Raw genomic sequence first — 18,261 nt, 5'->3', positions numbered from 1 at the left:
TTGCTGTTGATCCCCCAGCTATCTCACTGCAGGCAAAGAATTCCCTCTTTTATATTTTCCTCAAAACAGTGAAGGTGCTAACAAGAAAGGCATCTGCAGTTCAGAATTTAAAATGTCTGAGAAATCATCTGAACAGTATCTGATCAACAGGTGCTCAAACATTTGGGAGCCACTAGAGGCAACATTCTATGGATGAACAAGTCATATTTATCTTCAGTAAAACATCAAGATGTCCAGTAAAACATCAAGAAGGCAGAGGATGTCAGACATCATCTGTACTAGTGCTACTTGCATTATCCTGTTAGTATACAGACAAGAAATGTGGATACTAAGTTCTAGGAATGGAAAGGAAAAGCAGATTTTAAATTATTGTAATGTCAAGAAAACAGAAGTAAGTGCAAAACTTTGATGGGAGAGCATTTTTCTTCTCTTCTGGTGTCAAAAGGTAATTATTGTTCTCTCTGTACATAGAAACACTCTGCTGTGAGTCGCCTTAGTCCCCCTAACTGACAAGGATTCATTGGAGAAAATACAGTATTAATCTTTTCCTTAATATTTGCCAACAGCAGTTGGAAAATATTAGCTAGCAAATGCCACAGAAATAACTCAGCCTTCTGTAGAAGAAATACCTTCTTCAACCTGGGGATGTTTACTTCAAAAGTAACCATTCTGAATCAGTTTCTACTGTTCTGCCTGCAGGACTAACAAGTCAGATCAGATGTGTCCATGTTTTAGTCATATTGAAACTTTTCCTCTGGAATACATATGAATTTCTTAACTTTTTTGAAAGAAACACACACCCCCCCCAAAAAAAAAAAAAAAAAAAAAAAGCCAAAAAACCCACACACAACCAAAAAACACAAACAAACCAACCAAATATCAAGCTGGCCTTAATTTAGTCTATCCTTTATACCAGCTAGATAAACTAGTTGATATAAACTGAATAAACTAGATAATTTGTTATAACCATTCGATTCAGGATGTAGTAAAGCTTTCAGATGGCTTCTTAGCTCTCAGGAAAAACTAAGACCTAACATAAATGCTGGAGATCCAGATTAGCAAATGGCCTCTTTTCATCCCAGAATATGCACCTGGACCAGGTGGAAGTAAAATGAAATAAAAGGGATATGGCCAGTGTCCAACAGAAAGTGGTTAACAGAGTGAGTGGTCACAGACTTAGCAATATTCTTTGGAAAGACAAATTCACAGTATTTGAAATACTCGCCACTGGTGAATGAGTTAATGAAAAGCAAAATAAAATCAGGAAATTTATTTTCAAAATGATCAAGATAAAGAAAATTCTGAGCAAAGCAGCTCTTTGATTCTCCCATCATGGGTATACTGCCCCCCTCTCAAAGCCAGAAATAAGGAAAGTCCCTTTACCTCTTTGACTAAAGACCAAAGCTGTAACTTGGTGTTACCTTTCCTGTGCACATGACATCAGGTAAGGAAAAATCATACTCAGCACATACCAATGAATTAAGGAAAAATTTAAAATGTAGGACCATTTTATTTCATGCAAACTATGTAATAAACACTTCTGGTTTTGATGTTTCATGTTGGCAAATAATTTGTTTCTTTTTGCTGTGATATTTCTACCAGTGATTAACGCTGATACCAATGAATTTACCAACCTGTTTGTCTACAAGTCCCCCGGAAGATGACATCCCACATGCTCATATTTATGTTCTTCCTCTTGCAGTTTACTGGGGATTCATCTCCTCAGAGTGCTAAAGGCTGACTGTTGGGAGCATCCCAACAATAAAAGAGAAGAGCAGGCAGCGTGTTTGTTGCCATAATGAGATTGAAACTTCCTTCCCGGTAAGTGGACAGCTGAATGACTCAGCCATTTATCAGCTGAAGATAGAGAAAATGGAGGTGCCTGGAGAAAAGAATTACTTATTATGGATGGCAGCTGGTATGACATGAATATGAATCATGGGGAAAGCAGTTCGTTTAGAAGGAGCCCAAAGGCAACTGGACAACATTACAGAAATACCAGAGGACAGGTGACTGCGTTGAGTCTTAGAAATGTAGTTATGATTTCCAATAATTGGTCAAAATTGATTTGTGTCTTTAAAGTTTTTTCCCAAAAGGAGACTAAAATTACAAACCCTACTTCACAGGCAAGATTTCTATCTAATTCATAGTTGTTTTTTTTTTTAAGAGTGCAAGAGACTTGGTCACCTCTTTTATTCAGAGAATTAATTTAACACTGCTTTGGTTGACATCTCAGTTGAAACCTTTGGTCATCAATAAAGGAGTTGTAGCCATTAATGAATAAATTCATGTTGGAGATAACAGATGAAGGAACAGTACATGTTGTTGCTGGATATAAGAACCAAGCACCAGCTTTACCTTCTGTGAGAAGACTGGAGGTGATTTTTAATGCCCTTATGCTAGCATTGTGCAAAAGGGGGAAAAGACAAAGAAGAGTCTTCACATAAATATTCTAATTTTTGGCTTAGAGTTCTTGGGTAGAAGAAGTAATTTGGCTTACCTGAAAACCACAATAGAAACAGATATAATAAGAGATAGCCAAGAGGATTGTAGATTTTTTTTTCTGTTTTATTTTTGGTGATAATTTAATTTCTCTGAGGGTGTTCATCTAAGAATCTTGTTTCCCAGCTTATGTCTTTTGGTCAGTGTTTGCAATCCCTTTGTATAACCTTTTCAAAATTTTGTACAAATTCTGTAAAATTTTTTTCTTCGTATTCTTCACACTCTTTGCATTTTTCTGATTTTGTGGAAGTCAACTGAAAAAAAAAATGCAATAGTAAAGTAGGATACCGATCCATTCGTTCTGATAGAGAGTTAGTTTTTTTGCCCTGTTTTGAGGAATACTTCCACTGCAGGTAATGGCTATGGAAAATATTAGTGGAGGCTTCCATGGTAGTTATGGTCTGTGCAGTTCCTGGCTTACTTTTTGAACAGAATAGTCTTTGAGAGGCACATCACTTCAGTGAAAGATGCAAATGATTGTCCCTCTGAAAATTAAGATACTTTTCTGCATGTGTCTAGCATATCTGACTGCAGGTACTGAAGCTGCAAACTGTCATTTATACACACACATTCAAACACCCTGACATATGTAAGCATGCACAAAAGGATTTGCTCTGATGGGAATCCTGAAAGTGTTTTTCTAAAAACCACTGATTTTTCATTATTACGAGTACAGGTTACTGGAATCTCATTCCTTTTCATCTCTACCATTCCACCATTTATGTAAAAAAAGAAGTATTTCTGCTACTGAAGAAACATTTTTGATTTGCCTTTTTTCCTCACACTGTTGGTGTTGCTTACCTTATTATTTTCAAAGCTTTCATTTCCATTTTTCCATATGTTCCACACATCCTGTGTTTTACTACAATTTTTGATACGACATTCTTGAATTATCACTTCTGTCTCTAAGAAAAAGCACCTCAATACAAGTTCTTGGCATTCTTCCTGAAAAAAATGCAGTTGCAATAGTTTTATGATTAAAAAGGAATAAGCAAATGTAGAACATAATTTGTGATATAATTTAAAGCACAAGTATGATATAAGTGAGATGTAATCTAAGATAAAATCAGCCACTTACTGGGCATCTTTTCTTATTATTCAAATACATCTGAATATCTGCAGAGATGGGCTGTGAGAGCTAAGAACAAAAAGACCAAGCAGTTTGCTAAGATGGGGTGAAACGTAATATCTTAGTGAGGAAGATAGGAAAATAATTAGGATAGGAACCTGGCATATAACTAAACATAGTGGAATTAATTTAATATTATTCTTAGTAGTTTTAACACTTTAACTCAGAGATCTGAATTCAGAATAGGTAAGAGAGTAGAGGAAGCAGGTAATGCTCCCTTAAATGAAAAATGAATCCCAGAATTATTTTAGCATTGTTTGCTTTGATAAAATGATTTTGAATCACACAATCACAGAATAGATTGGGTTGGAAGGGACCTTAAAGATCCTGTACTTCCAACCTCTCTGCTATGCACAGGGACTCCTTTCTGTAGGCCAGGATGCTCAAAGCTCCACCCAACATGGCCTTGATAATCCCTTTCAATTGATTAATTTTATTAGCAGATGACTAAATAAGAATAATTAATACCTGCTTGCATAATTTATCATAAGCACTTTGATTAGAAGAACTATTTATTACAAGGCAAATTATTTGATTTTAGACACGTTTATCAAACTAGAGCAAGTCTACCTCAGGGGATAATTTCTAGTAAGGTCATGAAGCCACCACATTAAACATTAGTTGTGGTCATATGTGAAGTTTACTTACATCCTCATCTGCATTTGCAGTGTATAAACTGACATCAATATCCTACAAGAAAACAAGAGTTGGAATTATAAACATTAGCTAACAAACACCATCTCTATCCGTCTCACTAACACTTCTTAGCTGAGTGCAGTGCTAAATATTTTATTAAGTCTTCTTCTATGGTTATACAGAATGAACTTACTTTGGATGTCTTGATCCTTTCCAAATCTTTCAGAACTTCTGCCCACTTGCAATGACTTGCTTCTGTCTTTGGTACGTAAGCACTAGAACAGAAGAAACATAGTGACCATTAGGCTAAACAGGAGGTATCTACAACGTTTATGCTGAAAAAAAAAAAAAAAAAAGACTCAGCATTGTAAGATATTACAGATCCATTATTTACATGTAAATACATATGGTAAATGTTTGGGACAAGCAAGCACATTTGATAAATCATAAAATCACATAGATACATAAAAACTATATCTCATGTCACACACAGTATAAGCAATGTGGGTTTTTTAGAAGGCCAGATTTATAGAACATAATGCAAGAGAAAGGCTTGATTACCTGATGTAAAATACCTAAAATTCTTTTTCTGTAAAAAATAAAGTGCAAAAATAAAATTCCAAATCCGCTCTCTGAAGTGACTGGAGACAAGTAACAGCTGTGATAATAAAAATAAATAATCTGTAGTTACTGTCTGATTGACATTGACTTTGTAGTTACCATAGGAAGAAGATGATTAGTCCCATCCCATTCTTTAAAAGGCAAAAGCAATGGCTGTTCAGAAGCAGATACTGCAGACAAATACTTTTCAGGTGTGTTTTCTGAAAGACACAACCAAGGTGATACCTTGTCACAATTTGATTCCACAGAATTTTGCTTTAGTACTGACTTAATTAACAAATTTTCCAAGACTTCCAATAAAGACAAGACCTTGTTGTGTGTAGCTGGAAAGACCAACTGATTTGTAGCTTGGAGAAATACATAATCACTTTACCAAACAGCTGGTAGAAAATCAGATGCTTGAAGGCACACTGTGAAAACCTGAACTCATCCTGGGCCCCCTATTTATTTATCAAGTCATATTGCAGCCTGAAATTTAATGCAGAGGCAATATTAAGGAACTTTTGTTTTCCACCTCTCCCCTGGCTACCATTTGTTACCCAAATTCAATTAATTACCTACAACTTTGACTCAAATACTGTGGTTGCATGTGGTAGTCTGTAATTTTACAATTTATTCCTCTGTAGTATGTTTAATATTCCTTGTTATAAGTTTGTAATGGTTCCTTCTATGTACCCCTGAGACTCTACATTGAATGCATCAAATACTATAGTTATGTGTACAAATGTTAAATACAATATTTAGATATAGTATATACTTACATTTCTTCACACAGTGTATGTGTGCCTAATACTGGGCAGTAATGCATTTAAGAATTTCCTCAGTGGAGTTTGGCAACTGAAAATAAGGAGAAGCTGTGCATTATCCATCAGGAAGCATTTCCCTGTGCACAGCCTGGTAACCTTTGTTCCAAAGTCACAAGGCCTTTGATTCAGCTGATAAAGTTCCCTCACAGGCTTAGGTTAATTACCTGATGTGGTGCAGTGGTTTTGGCCCAAGGTTTTATTCCTGATCCAACATGCAATACTCTATAGCTGACTCAAATGACGTTTCTTTACCTGCAAACTTGCAAGTCAATATTTAAAAATGGACCAGAGAGCACAACAAAAGAAGAGCTGTGCAGTGGTAAAAATATCCAATTGGGAGGTCAATCCATGCAGCATCAGGATTGCAGCTCACTTGCTGAAAGCCACCTTAATAAAGCACAGCCAGGAGAGCAATGATCACATGTGTGACAGGACTTCTGGAAAGTATTTGTAACAAATATTTGCTACTCTTTTAAATAGAAAATGCTTTAAATAAATTGCAATTATTTGTTTTCCAATCCCCAAAGATATAGCTGAAATAGCATAGTTACCTACAAATTTCCACATTAATTTCCACATTAATAATGGGATGCAGTGTCAGTCCCTTTTATCCCCTTTGCCTGTCCAAAACCTGTTAAATAAAAGTTATGTAAATGAATGATACTCTGACAATCTAAATTGCAGTAAGGACAGAGCAGGTAACATCTCCTACATCTTCTGAACAATTTCCATCTGGAGGATGCTGTGTTATGGTCAGCCAAAATAGGTCTATAAGCAAGGCTAAACCTCTCACTGCCTCCACAACAAATGGAAATTGAAAATATGAGTACTAAACCCAAAATATTAAGTACTAATACATGTATCTTTTTCAAATGTACAGGATAAAAAAGGAAAACAATTATTAACTGCATGGATATGGTCAAAAGAGCTAAATCACTTTGCTATAGTGTAACAGAAAGGCTTTATCCTTTTCACAGTTAACACTGATTTGAAATTGCCATGTTATTTCTTTTGGGTTTGGACTTTGTTAGTTTGTTTTTGTTAAATCTGCATACAAACGTCTTTCATTTGATATGCTAATACTTAGAAAATATCCTGTTTTGGTTGGGTTTGGGGTATTTATTATTATTATTTAAGTGAAGTCAGAAGTAGCCTTATGGGGAAACTCCAAGTGTATTTACAGGAATTTTAAACCTGATTGGTGGATACAGGTGAATAAAACATGTTTTAACCCCAAGTTTTAAGAAAATAATTTAAAGTATACTAGAAATGTTTTACAATAGCTAAACGTTTATATCATTCTACAAGCTAGTTTTTATGAAATGAGATGAGGTGGCAACAAATTAAAATATTAAAGACTTATGATGGGTCCATAAGCACAAACCAGCTTTGTAATTTATAATTAGTGTTATGGGGCCTTAAAAAATTGATTTGAGAGGGAGTCCCAGTCCAAATGAATTGTCAAATTTATGCCGCAGAACAAAGTTTTCATGGTGAGGAAATAATATATTTTGATATCTAGTGAATAATGGACCAGGGTTATCATTAGTTTGTCATTTGTTTCCTATTTTAAATAATTGTTCACTGTAATGACACTGGAACACCGTGTTCTTAACGATTGAATGTCTGCATTTTTGGTTTTCTTAAATATTGTAGGTAACCTTTATTATAATGAAATTATAATTGCTAGCATAAAATAAATGCTTATTTTTTAGAAGTAATAGAAGTCTTTTACTAATGATAAATATGTGAAAAATATACTACATGCAGACTCTAAAGGGTACTCCATTTGTTCATAAGGAGATTTCAATGTCAGCTACATCCCCCAACACACTCCTTTGCAGACCCAAGGCAGGGCCATTTTCTACTTGAATTTCTTAATTCTTTCATTCAAACCATTATTCAACAACAGAAGCATTGCTAGCTGGCTTAGAAGCTTTTAGAAATCGTTCTCCTGCCTTGAACACATAATTTTATAATGTAAAAATTTTCTTTGGATAATGTCTGGTTTTGATTTCTTACTCTGTGTAATCATTAACTAATTACTCTCTGTCTTCATTATATCTCTGGTATTTACCCTTGCGAGCATTGGAAGAAAGAGCAGCTCATGTTTACAGACATAAATATTTTTTTCTATGGCTTGTGTCCTGATTACTTGCTACTCTAAAGATTAAAGCCTTTGGAAGTGAATATATGCTCTTCCAAAAATTAATTATGGTATACATAATAATGTTTGGGAAAGGAATGCTGTTTTTTAATAATGACTTTAAATTAAGCATTTTAAGAGCAGTTACCTCTGAGTGATATCTAAGGTACAGTAGTATTGTTTTCTCTTTAAAGAAGCAAATCTGCAAGCAGATGAAAAAACCTTTCTTTAAAAAAGCAGAAACAGCCAAAGACTTTGCTGGTTTGGCTGTCACAGAAGCAATAATCTAGGATACTCAAAAGAAAATATTGGTGGCGTTTTACAGTATTTAAGTTACATGTGATGGAAAATACAGACAGTTAAAATGACATGTTTCTGCCTAAATACCATATGTCTAAACTTCTTTATTAATATTTGCTCATAAAGGTCTCCTTGAATCCTTGAGATAAGGTATTCATAAACAAGAAAGTTTATTTCCCAGCTCTGCCATTTGGTGCTATTGGCAAAGGTCTTCTCTTTTTTTCTCCTTATTTTGAACTGTATTTTAATTCTTTATTTATATCTTTATTCCTCATCTGCTTCCTTGTTCTTGAAAACAAGTGACTGGAAGCATACAATGTACTCAGATCTTATGAGGGATTTAGAAACTGGTGATAATATTTTCAGTTTCCATGGGAAAAAGGGAACTGCTGCCAGTGTTTTTTTTTCACGACTGTATCACACCAGTGGCTCAGACCTCGATATGTTTCCCTGCCAGAAATTTATGTCCACTTCTTTCAAAATCCTGGAATGTCCTGAGAATCTTTCACCATTTGTAGAAAACTCTCACCCTATAAAAAACCCCAGAGCCCTGAAGTCTAACCTTCTTAATTTTTGATTACTCTCGAATTTTCTGTAACTTCTTGACTTCTAGCACACAGTTTTTTTCTTTGATCAGCCCCCTCTCCTTGTTCCCATGAGCAAATCAGCCTTCTCAAACACCTTTCTCTCGTAAGAATCCATTTTCCCATTTTCATTATGTAGTGCAATAGACTTCTTGCACATTATTTATTGTTATTATTGTAGTCGGTCTCTTCTTCTCCCCTGTTCTAAAATTATGTGTCCTCAGCATTTTCTCTCTGGCTTCCTGTGTAGCAAAGTACTTTAAATCTTCTTTTCTCTGTTACTGCTGCAAATTTCCCTCTAAAATCTTAACCATAACCTCCAGCTCTCTCCAGTCCTTTGACATTTTATTAAGCAACGTCTCATGCGTAAAGTAGGGGTCTTTTTAGATCCATATTCAAGTACTGTCTACATCATGTAGAGCTGAGTTTTCCACCCACTCATTTGCATTGTTGCAGCAATTCTTCTTCGGTGTTTCTTTTGCCACAATAATTAGAGCCTTCTTTAGCGAACTCTGCCTCCTCCCCCAACAAAATCTCACCCCGTGGCTCTTGCTCTGCTATCCTCTGCTTGTTTGCTCCACTAATTAATTGTTCTGTCCTCTTGCCCTAGTGCAATTACCTTCAAGGGGACAAAGTACCAAGTAACTGCACAACTAGAGTGCTGCATTTATTTAAGGTTTTGTATTGTGCATAAAATTGGAGCTCATTCTCTCTGCTCAGAAGCATACAGAATGTCAGAGTCCAAAAGACTGAGAAGAAAAATCAACTTTTTTCCCCAGTCTTGTACCAAAAGAATATTCTTTTCTAATTTTTTTTTTCACAGGGGTGGAGCCATGGAGAGTAAAGGTTTCATAAACTAATGGAAGTGACTGGAAGAGGAATGGAGCCCATAAAGAAAGCAGTAGCTCTGAACTAGATAGATGTTTCCATATTGAGCCCTTAAGTAAGTAATTTTGAAATCAAATTTTCATGGATTATGAATAAGTTTTAGAGAAAAGACATGTTCTTAGTGCCTTGTCATGGAGTAAATGCTGAAAGTCAAAGAAGATGATTCACTGAAGAATCTCTCTGCCCTTTCATCCCTAAGTTCTTTTAGGCTTCTTATAGGAAACAACCAAAGGGAAACAAAGAAAAAAAAAACTGAATTTGAATTCGTGTCAGAATGTAATTATTCAAATTTATGAACACAGAGAACCATCTTAGTGTTCTCTGAGACAATAAGAAACTGTTGCAGATGCTACCTATAGGTACAGCCCTCAAATATGCTGTCAAAAAAACTTATTTTACATCTCTGGTAACTTCTGAATACCACTTGATGCTGCAGCTATTAAAGAGTTGCTTCCACGCTATCATGGTGCTTGAAACCAATGTAGTTCCTCTTCTCCCTTCCTATCACTCTTTGCACAGAAGCCTTGGAAATCTGCCCTCAAGCTCCACCAGGTGTTATCAGCAGCTCTCCTCCACAAAGTTTTAATGTAAAGAGTGAGCTTTCCATGCCTCTGTCTGGCTCGTACATATTGAACCAGAAAGGAAGCCAGTGGAATTACTAGGTCTTAAATTGAATCACATGGCTGAATGCTTGTGTGGCTGAGAGCCAAACCATGCCTTGGTTTGTTAAATGTTTAAGCTTTTATGACATAAAGTGATTTCTTAGAAATTTTGTATATAGCTAGAGTTAGGCTGGCTAAGGATTTTTTTCTCAGCAATAAAACTGAGTATTCTTTAAATATGATTCCTATTTGGTTACTTCCTTTCACCTCCATCCCACCAAGAACTACAGCTTTTCTTCATTTTGTTGTATAGTGGTGATATTCTTGTGGAGGGACTATCCTACATGGCTTATTCTGCTTGTATTAGAGAAGTGTTAACCTTTAAAAGAGTATTCTCAGTAATCAGCATGGCAGGAGACTCTGTCAGTTTAATCACATTTTGTATTTATATGTTCTTTGTTTGCTTAAGTAGCTGTTGATTTGCTTTGACAGTCCTTCCTTCTCCTGTATGTTCCTGATAATTGGCATTTATGCTAGAGAGTAAAGTTTGCAATGCCTGTTTGAAAATTTTGCTGAAAGGTCACAGAGTCATTGCTATTCCACTCAATACCTTAAACATCAGAACACGAAATGTAAGAAGTTAAATATTTTCTTTTGACCTTTAGATTTTTTTTTTTTTTTTTTTTTTTTTTGCAAAGCATGCTTGAGGCCCAGAGCTGACTATTGCCTTGTGAAGATGTGTCCTGTACTTGGCTATAGACCTTATATTTGCCAGGTGGCACAATCCAGCCAGGAAAGAAAGCTAATATATGCTTCTTTCTCTTTTCATCCTTCCATGCCATGTCACTCTTCCCAAGGTATCAATCACTCCTCAAATTGTGAAAGATCAACTTAATGTTTTCTTGATGCAAGGATATATAACATTAATGCTAGGTTAGCTTGCCAAACACGATTGACACAGAGACTCCCTAAATTTTGCTAGTGACAAAACTAATTTAGCTCCAAGACACAGTCAAGAAAAAGTACAGAGCAAAAAACTCATTTGTAGGGCACAGATGGTTAGATTGGACCATTTCTCCCCAAATGACACCCTTCAGGATGCAATATGTAATAACTAGTTAAAAGGCCTTTCAGAATAAGTTCTCACAGATAAATAAGCAGTAAGAATAAAAAGAGATTCAAAATGTAAAGGGCATTAATAAAACACAAAAAAATTAGAGGCAGAACTAAAGTTTGTTTAGCAAAATGTGTCCTGATCTATACATTTGCTGTTAGGCATTCCTTGTAAATATTATTTATGATATTTTTATCATAGCAACAAATACCCAGGGCATGAGAACACAATTATGGATAAAATTTCTATGCCTTTAGGGTAGGATATTAACAACTAAGACAGTATTAAACATGGAAACTTGAACAGCAAAAAAATAAATATAAATTATGTCATATTGATGCATATAACTGAAAACTCTGAGACCATAAAAAATAGTTGCTACAGGAACAGCTGCTGGACAAATAATATCTCATCCTTAGCAAAATATTCAGCTTAAAGACTGTGAGTAAGACCATACACTGATAGAGAGCTGTAACACACTTGTAATAGATAAAAGACTAAAAATATAAAATGGCAGTTCTCAAAATTGTGAAGTAATGCAGTATTTTCAGAGCTTTTTTAAAAAGAAGAATTATAATCTATGGCACTCTCTTACAGTGATACTTTTACTGGAATTTGCTGGATGCTGAATTAAAGGGGCATGATGCAGTTTGAAACATTCTATTTTTTTCTTCTGCTCCTAATGTTCTTTAAAGAGCAGAAATAAATCCTAATATGTGACAATTGTGGTAGCTTTCCTGAAACCAATGAAATTTTAATTGCCAGCGTTGTTGAGAATTTGACCAAAATATTAACCAGGGAAAAATAGATTCATTGAACAAGTGAGGAAGCAGCCCACAGACCACTGTAAACAGATGAATAGGCAGAAAAAAAACTAGAATCAGGATTCTAAGAAAGAATAACAAAGTATCTCTACTACAGATTTATTTAATATAGGATAGGCATGGAAAAGGAAAGGACATTTGGTAAACAAAGTGTTTCTGTTTTACATTCTTTACAAATCACTTATAAATAATAATGCAATAGGACTTACAGCAACAGGACAATCATTCTTAGTCTCTTGTCTTTGCATACAGGAGAAGTGATTATTGGAAAAGCTCTAGTGTGTGTGCTACAGAAACCTCCCCCTTTCATGTAAATTTTGAATGTATTTTTGTAGAATGTATCCATCATGAACTTGCACACTGAACCACTTTTTTCTATATGTGACAGGGGCTGAGTGCAATACAGTAGTAGTGTATGTGCAACATCCACATTGTGGTAAAGCATACAGGGGGGATTAGTTAAAGATCAGATTTCTCCATAATATTTTCTTTCAAGCATGTTTTTTCTTCACTTTTGAACGGTAAAGCTAGAAATCAGGTTTATGCCATTCTAAACAAGGGCTGATAAGAGTGTTTTATCTGCCTCACACTCATGGGCAGTGAGACAGATAAAACACTACATCTTTTTCTAAAAAATAAAAAAGTGACTGGTGATATTAATAACAGTGTGCCAGACTGTGTGCCTGAACAAAACTCAGTTTTCTGAAGGCAATACAACCCTGCTTTGTTGTATGGGTTTTTCTTTGCTTTCCCAACAGCTTACTGCTTCCCTGCCACCGGAGCAAGGTACCTATTTGTCCTGAGTGGAAGCACAACATTGCAAAACATTTACTTTACTGTCTTACAAAGAACAGTGAACAAATTTGGGTTTTGGCAGATACCTACCCAAACACCATGTAAGGTCCTCCTGGTCAGTAATCAAATTTAGAAGTTAGCAAAAATATATGGCCATTCACATACAACGGCACCTTTTGGTCTAAAAAGCATAATTGGCATCATGCACATAGAGACTGTTGTAAAATGCAGGTGAACCCAGTGGGAAGAAATGCTGATGTCTGACTCCAGCTCAGAAGGCTGAATGATTTCTTTATTATAACTATGCTATAATACATTAATATACTATTTAAAGGAGATACTAAAACTACATACCTACTTTTTCTAACTACCATACCTAACTCACAACTCATGACCCTCTCTGAGAGTCCAGACACAGGTGGGTTGGATTGGCCATCAGGCTCAAACAATCCTCACCAGAATCCAATCAAGCAATCACCCCAGGTAAACAATTCTCCAAACACATTCTACACGGGAAAAAACAAGGAGCAGAAATAGAAATGGTTTTCTCTTTCTTTCCTCTGTGCTCCTCTATGAAAAAATCCTGAGAGAGAGAAGAATGTGCCTGCCACAAGAGACACTTGCCAGTATGCAACTGAAGACAGTAGGGAAAATTCATGGGAATTATCACAGATGAGTCCCAAGCTGCCAGCTGGCTACTGAAACTTCCCTGACTATATGCTGGAATATGTTTAGACTTAGCTTTACACCCAAGTCTTATGACTGCATTCTCTATGACATGCTGCTCATCATAAATCTCTGGGCATTTCAGGTTGGGACCTCAAGGAACCAAGGAGCCAGCTGACTCTGTACATGTAAGCATTAATCTTTGAGGTTTTTTAAAAACATCAGTGATAGCATTGGTTGCCTATTTCCAGAAGGGGAACAAAATCTGAACAGAATGTGTTTGTGTTTCATCTGTCTCAGGTCAGAGAGAACACATCAGCACATTCTTGCTACTTTGATAGATTACACCAGCTCCCAAACAATAACCAGAACTGTTGCCAATGCAAACAATGCCAAAAAAAGAATTATTTGAAAGCTCAAGAGAGCACAAACTTTCATCAATGTTCCTTGTGCCCTCTCCACTGGACGTGCAAACTGGCTAATCAGCATAGCAGAGTATGGCCAAAATGTGCATGCTGAAGAATTTTACACTTTCCTTCCCTAAAACCAGGAACTTCCACATTTCTAAGCTTCTAAGCTCGCTGGTTTTTGTTCCCACTCTCCAGCAGTTGAATTTCTGAACTATTGTGCTAGACTACTCCTCTTAAGAGGAGTATACACCTTGAAGTTTCCCAAGCTTTTGCAAGAACAGGTCCAGCAGCATTTCAGACCCAGGAAGTAAAATGTTCTTCCTAATTAATTCTTTGATTTTTCCATTATGCATTCCTGCTACTACTGTATGCTGTCTCAGAAAGGTTTTCTTGCAATGGATTAGGCTACATTTAATGCTATCATTTGTTTTGCACTTGGACATTGAGCCTGGAAGTTGCTGTGTCTGCTTTTGTCCCACTGAGTTTTCTACCTTTTGCTTTCAGAGCCTGAAGGACATTATAGATCTTTTTTTTATACCTGTACAGACAGCCAGCAACAGTTTTGCATCAGAGTCATCTCACTGATGACCTGTTTCATATTAAAACTTCTTCACACAGCTTCTGCACGCTCAAAGGCCTGCAGAAAATCCTGCTGGAAGAGTTATGTTCCATATAATGACATTTCATTAGCCCGTGCTTCTCTCCTGTAGTACATACTTTACAGGTAATAGGATGAGGTTGTATTCATAACAGGCTAAAACAGGGACATGTTCCTGATATGAATTAGAGGGAGCACACAAAATTTAGGAATAGCAGAGCTGACTGCAAGCAAAGCCTGATGTCTCCAACTACTTCCAGCTGAGAAGGGAAGAGCATCTTGATACCTCCCTCATATATCATTGATTTCCAGTAAAAGAGACTGCTTGTAAAGCTTGTCAGATTTGGGGCTAGCATTTGCAAGTTTATAACTTCTCTAGCCCTTTTCCCCCTGCTCTTTACAGCATACATAAATATTTGCTTTTTAATTAGTTTATTAGAATTGTATGTAAATATTTCTTCCATGTAAATATTTTTCAGCTTACATTTCAATTTTTTATAGCCGCTGCTGACTTCTAAACATAAAATATGATGATAAGTCATTTAAAATATTACATTAATGAGGCCTCTTCCTAATGTAGTTTTCTGAAGAGCGCTCATTTTACACGTGTATATAACCTAAGAGAACATAGATTTCTTTTTTTAGGTCAGATCAAGTTTTCTAAAAGTCACAATGTCACAATGAATAAATAATTGAATAAACATACCTATTATTTTCAGACATTACAATGGAGGAAATGCTGGTGTCTACCCTTTTCCTGAAAACAAGTATTTTATTTTTTGTGGGTTTGGCCTCTTAATTTTTCTTTCAATTCACCAGGCACTGTGAGAACATTCTCATAATTTCAAGACTGAGCAATCTAGCTGAGAGAAAACAAATTTCTTCTCTCTTTGTTTTCAGTTATGAATTACAAAAAACATGGGCTTGTGTTTACTAATTCTAAATACCTGGGAAAATGTAGCATACTCTCAAGATTACTTTTTACACAAAGGCAGGAATCTGTAGAATTTTTCAGAGCATGTAGCAAAGTTGCACCCCACCAACCCAAGTTTGTGGTCAGCTGAAGGGATGATAAATACTATCATTATTCTATTAATTTCAGTAAGAGTGAAGCATTTATACTACTCAAATGCTTAGCATATTTTTTTGCAAAGGTGCTTCTCTGTCCTTCAGAAAATCTGAGGGACAGTGAGCAAAAAGAATAACTATTACTTTGAGAATGCTACATTTTTCTTCTATGTGAGAAATAGTTTAGCTAGCACATTTAACTCACACAAGACAAGATTCAAATATTCTTTGATCGTGTTCTTTCCAGTCCCATTTCTTTGGTGTCCAGACTGACAAAAATTGTAAGTAAATTACAAAACAAACCAGAAAGCAAAAAGTTGTTGTTTACAATTTTATAGGATAAAACTTATGTATAAGAATCTGAATGCATAACTGAAAAAATTGCTTAAAATATGGCATTTTGGTTTCTTTCTGGTTAGAAATGCCAAGTAGGATGTTTAAATAAAGATTTCATTTTCAAAAATTTTAATTGGTTATATGAATTAGAGAAAATTATCCTTTAGAAAATAATAAAAGTATAAACAGAAATAAAGGTTAGTTTTCATTACTTAACTGAAGGATATTTTATTTTCTGATATTTAATTCAGGACAAAACAGGTGTCATAGGCTGCTTTGACATAGATCACTCTGTCTCAGTTTTAGGATGCTCCATACTTTCTATATGGTTTGAGCACTGAACTTTTAGGAAAGTTACTGACAAAACCCTATAGATCCTAAAGCGGGCAGAGGATCACTTGTAGCCCTTATTGAACCCCATTGTTGTTGAAAAGTCACTTTTCCAAAGTGTAATACAGAGCTTGAGTTCACTCTTAACACTGTATCTTGCTCAGAGTTTCAGTCAAATTATTTTCTCTTTAAAAATTGTCACAAGTGCACAGTACATAAATTTGCATTATTGTCAAGTTGTTCATGTTTAGCTGGATGAAAACTACTAGAAAACTACTTTGTCCTCACTGTGACCTGTGTATCCTGAAATTGCACACAGTTTAAAATGGGACTTGAAATATTCATGTTTCATTTAAATTATGCAAAATCATCTACAGCAACCATAAAATCTTATGAATCTGTGAGATATTTTCAGTTACATGAGGGCAGGAGATACATGGGGATTTTGTCAAAAAAAAAAAAAAAAGACAGGAAATAGAAGGAATTGCTTCAAAAGTAGAACAAGTAGAACAGGAGAAAAGTTAAATTTAAATGCTATAAAGGAAAGCTACACTTTGTGTGATCAGCCAGAGACAATGCCAATGGTATCAGCAGAGTTGTTTAGTGTGGGTTTATGCCCACGCTCTTGAATGCCAACGTAGATTTTCAGGTAAACAGCCATCCTGCTCCAAAGAACTTACATTAGTTTCTCATCTGTGCTTACACAGTGGAATTGTTCTTGAGAGATTGGCTACTAAATCAAGTACTTTGCATGTGGAACTTCAGTGCTACCTACGTAACGCTTCTAAAGAAGATTCTTCAACATTCTGGATGAGCTATTTGTCTAATAACACATCTGCAGCTGCATATCACAGCTTAATCTCTTGTACTAACAACATTTGGACTCGTCTCAAAATGGAAAAGGGTACAGAAAAGAAGAGGAAGTACCTTCCAGGACATCTAAATATTGCCTTTTGCCATCATAATTATAAGAGCTTCTGGAGGGGGAGGTGCTGGGCAGAATGGGTAAGTAAATGATACCACTGAGTTTGGATTATGCCTGACCTTGGTTGAATCAGTTGTTTTCCGCAGACTAAACAAAAATTTAGTCTTGATTTATTTGGCACTTTGAGAATTTTTTTTTCTTAAAGCCTGGTAGCAAAAATGGTCAATCTTAGGATAAAACGTCCTCACATATCAGCATAAACTCTACTTAGCAACCACTAAAACCTGAGAGTTACTAACACTATTCTCGTCTCAGTTCCAAAGCACAGCATTGTACCAGGTACTTGGAACAAAATTAACTCTATCCCAGTCACAAGGGCATGAAGACAGAAACCTAAGTATAAAATGCCACAGCATACCTCTCAAGCTAAATGGACAATTTTACCTGCAAATCAGAAGCAGATAGAATGAGAAATCTTGTAGCTGATTCATATGATTCCAGACCTTAATGTTGATGTATTATTTTATCATCTCCCCTTTGCATTAGTATCATGATGCGAAATGAAATTCACATCATTTACTACAAAAAACTTTTAAATCAGGCCTCTTCAGTAGCCCAGAGAGTTGTATCTTTGAAGGACTGTATCCACCAAAATATGCTTGAAAAGTCTCAGATAATGCAAATTATGGCACAACCTTTCATTCTGAATAGAAGCAAGGGGACAGGAAAATGGAGTTAGTCTCCAACTGTGTGGAACAAGATAATGAGGTGAGAAACATCTCTTTTGTATGAAACAAAATGAGCATAACTACAGGCAAAAAGCTTTAGTCCATTAAATAATACTGTGTTTGTCTGGAATTGTAATAAAGCAAAATTAAAAAGGAAAAGCATGTAGTTATTTGGTTTGTTTCTGTGGGAAATGGGAAGTCACAGGAGCAGTCTCTCTACTTGTATGCAGCTACGGATTTCTGGGAAACACAA

At 35.7% G+C, this 18,261-nt stretch overlaps 1 protein-coding gene and 1 long non-coding RNA gene across 5 annotated transcripts in view; one reads left to right on the top strand and one right to left on the bottom strand.

Moving 5' to 3' along the window:
• The first annotated feature begins 1,737 nt into the window (after positions 1-1,737).
• Positions 1,738-18,083, top strand: LOC128787057 (uncharacterized). Its single transcript, XR_008430554.1, has 4 exons — positions 1,738-1,821; positions 9,548-9,667; positions 13,759-13,801; positions 17,063-18,083. It is a non-coding gene; the product is annotated as an uncharacterized LOC128787057 (long non-coding RNA).
• IL15 (interleukin 15) overlaps positions 2,167-18,261 on the bottom strand; it is a 28,688-nt gene continuing 12,593 nt past the window's right edge. For 3 of the 4 annotated variants that reach the window (XM_053940924.1, XM_053940923.1, XM_053940922.1), the window contains exons 3-8: positions 4,988-5,088; positions 4,461-4,542; positions 4,280-4,321; positions 3,581-3,640; positions 3,304-3,447; positions 2,167-2,756 (exon numbers count right to left, since the gene is read on the bottom strand). In XM_053940924.1, the coding sequence (XP_053796899.1) occupies positions 2,643-2,756; positions 3,304-3,447; positions 3,581-3,640; positions 4,280-4,321; positions 4,461-4,542; positions 4,988-5,088 (543 nt within the window). In that variant the 3' untranslated portion in view covers positions 2,167-2,642. The remainder of the gene's footprint in view (positions 2,757-3,303; positions 3,448-3,580; positions 3,641-4,279; positions 4,322-4,460; positions 4,543-4,987; positions 5,089-18,261) is intronic. The other variant, XM_053940925.1, reaches the window with a different exon arrangement.

This window comes from Vidua chalybeata, chromosome 4 (assembly GCF_026979565.1).
Source record: "Vidua chalybeata isolate OUT-0048 chromosome 4, bVidCha1 merged haplotype, whole genome shotgun sequence".
Classification (NCBI taxonomy): domain Eukaryota; kingdom Metazoa; phylum Chordata; class Aves; order Passeriformes; family Viduidae; genus Vidua; species Vidua chalybeata.
The sequence above is the reverse complement of the archived record's forward strand: the minus strand, read 5'-3'. Positions and strand labels throughout refer to the sequence as shown.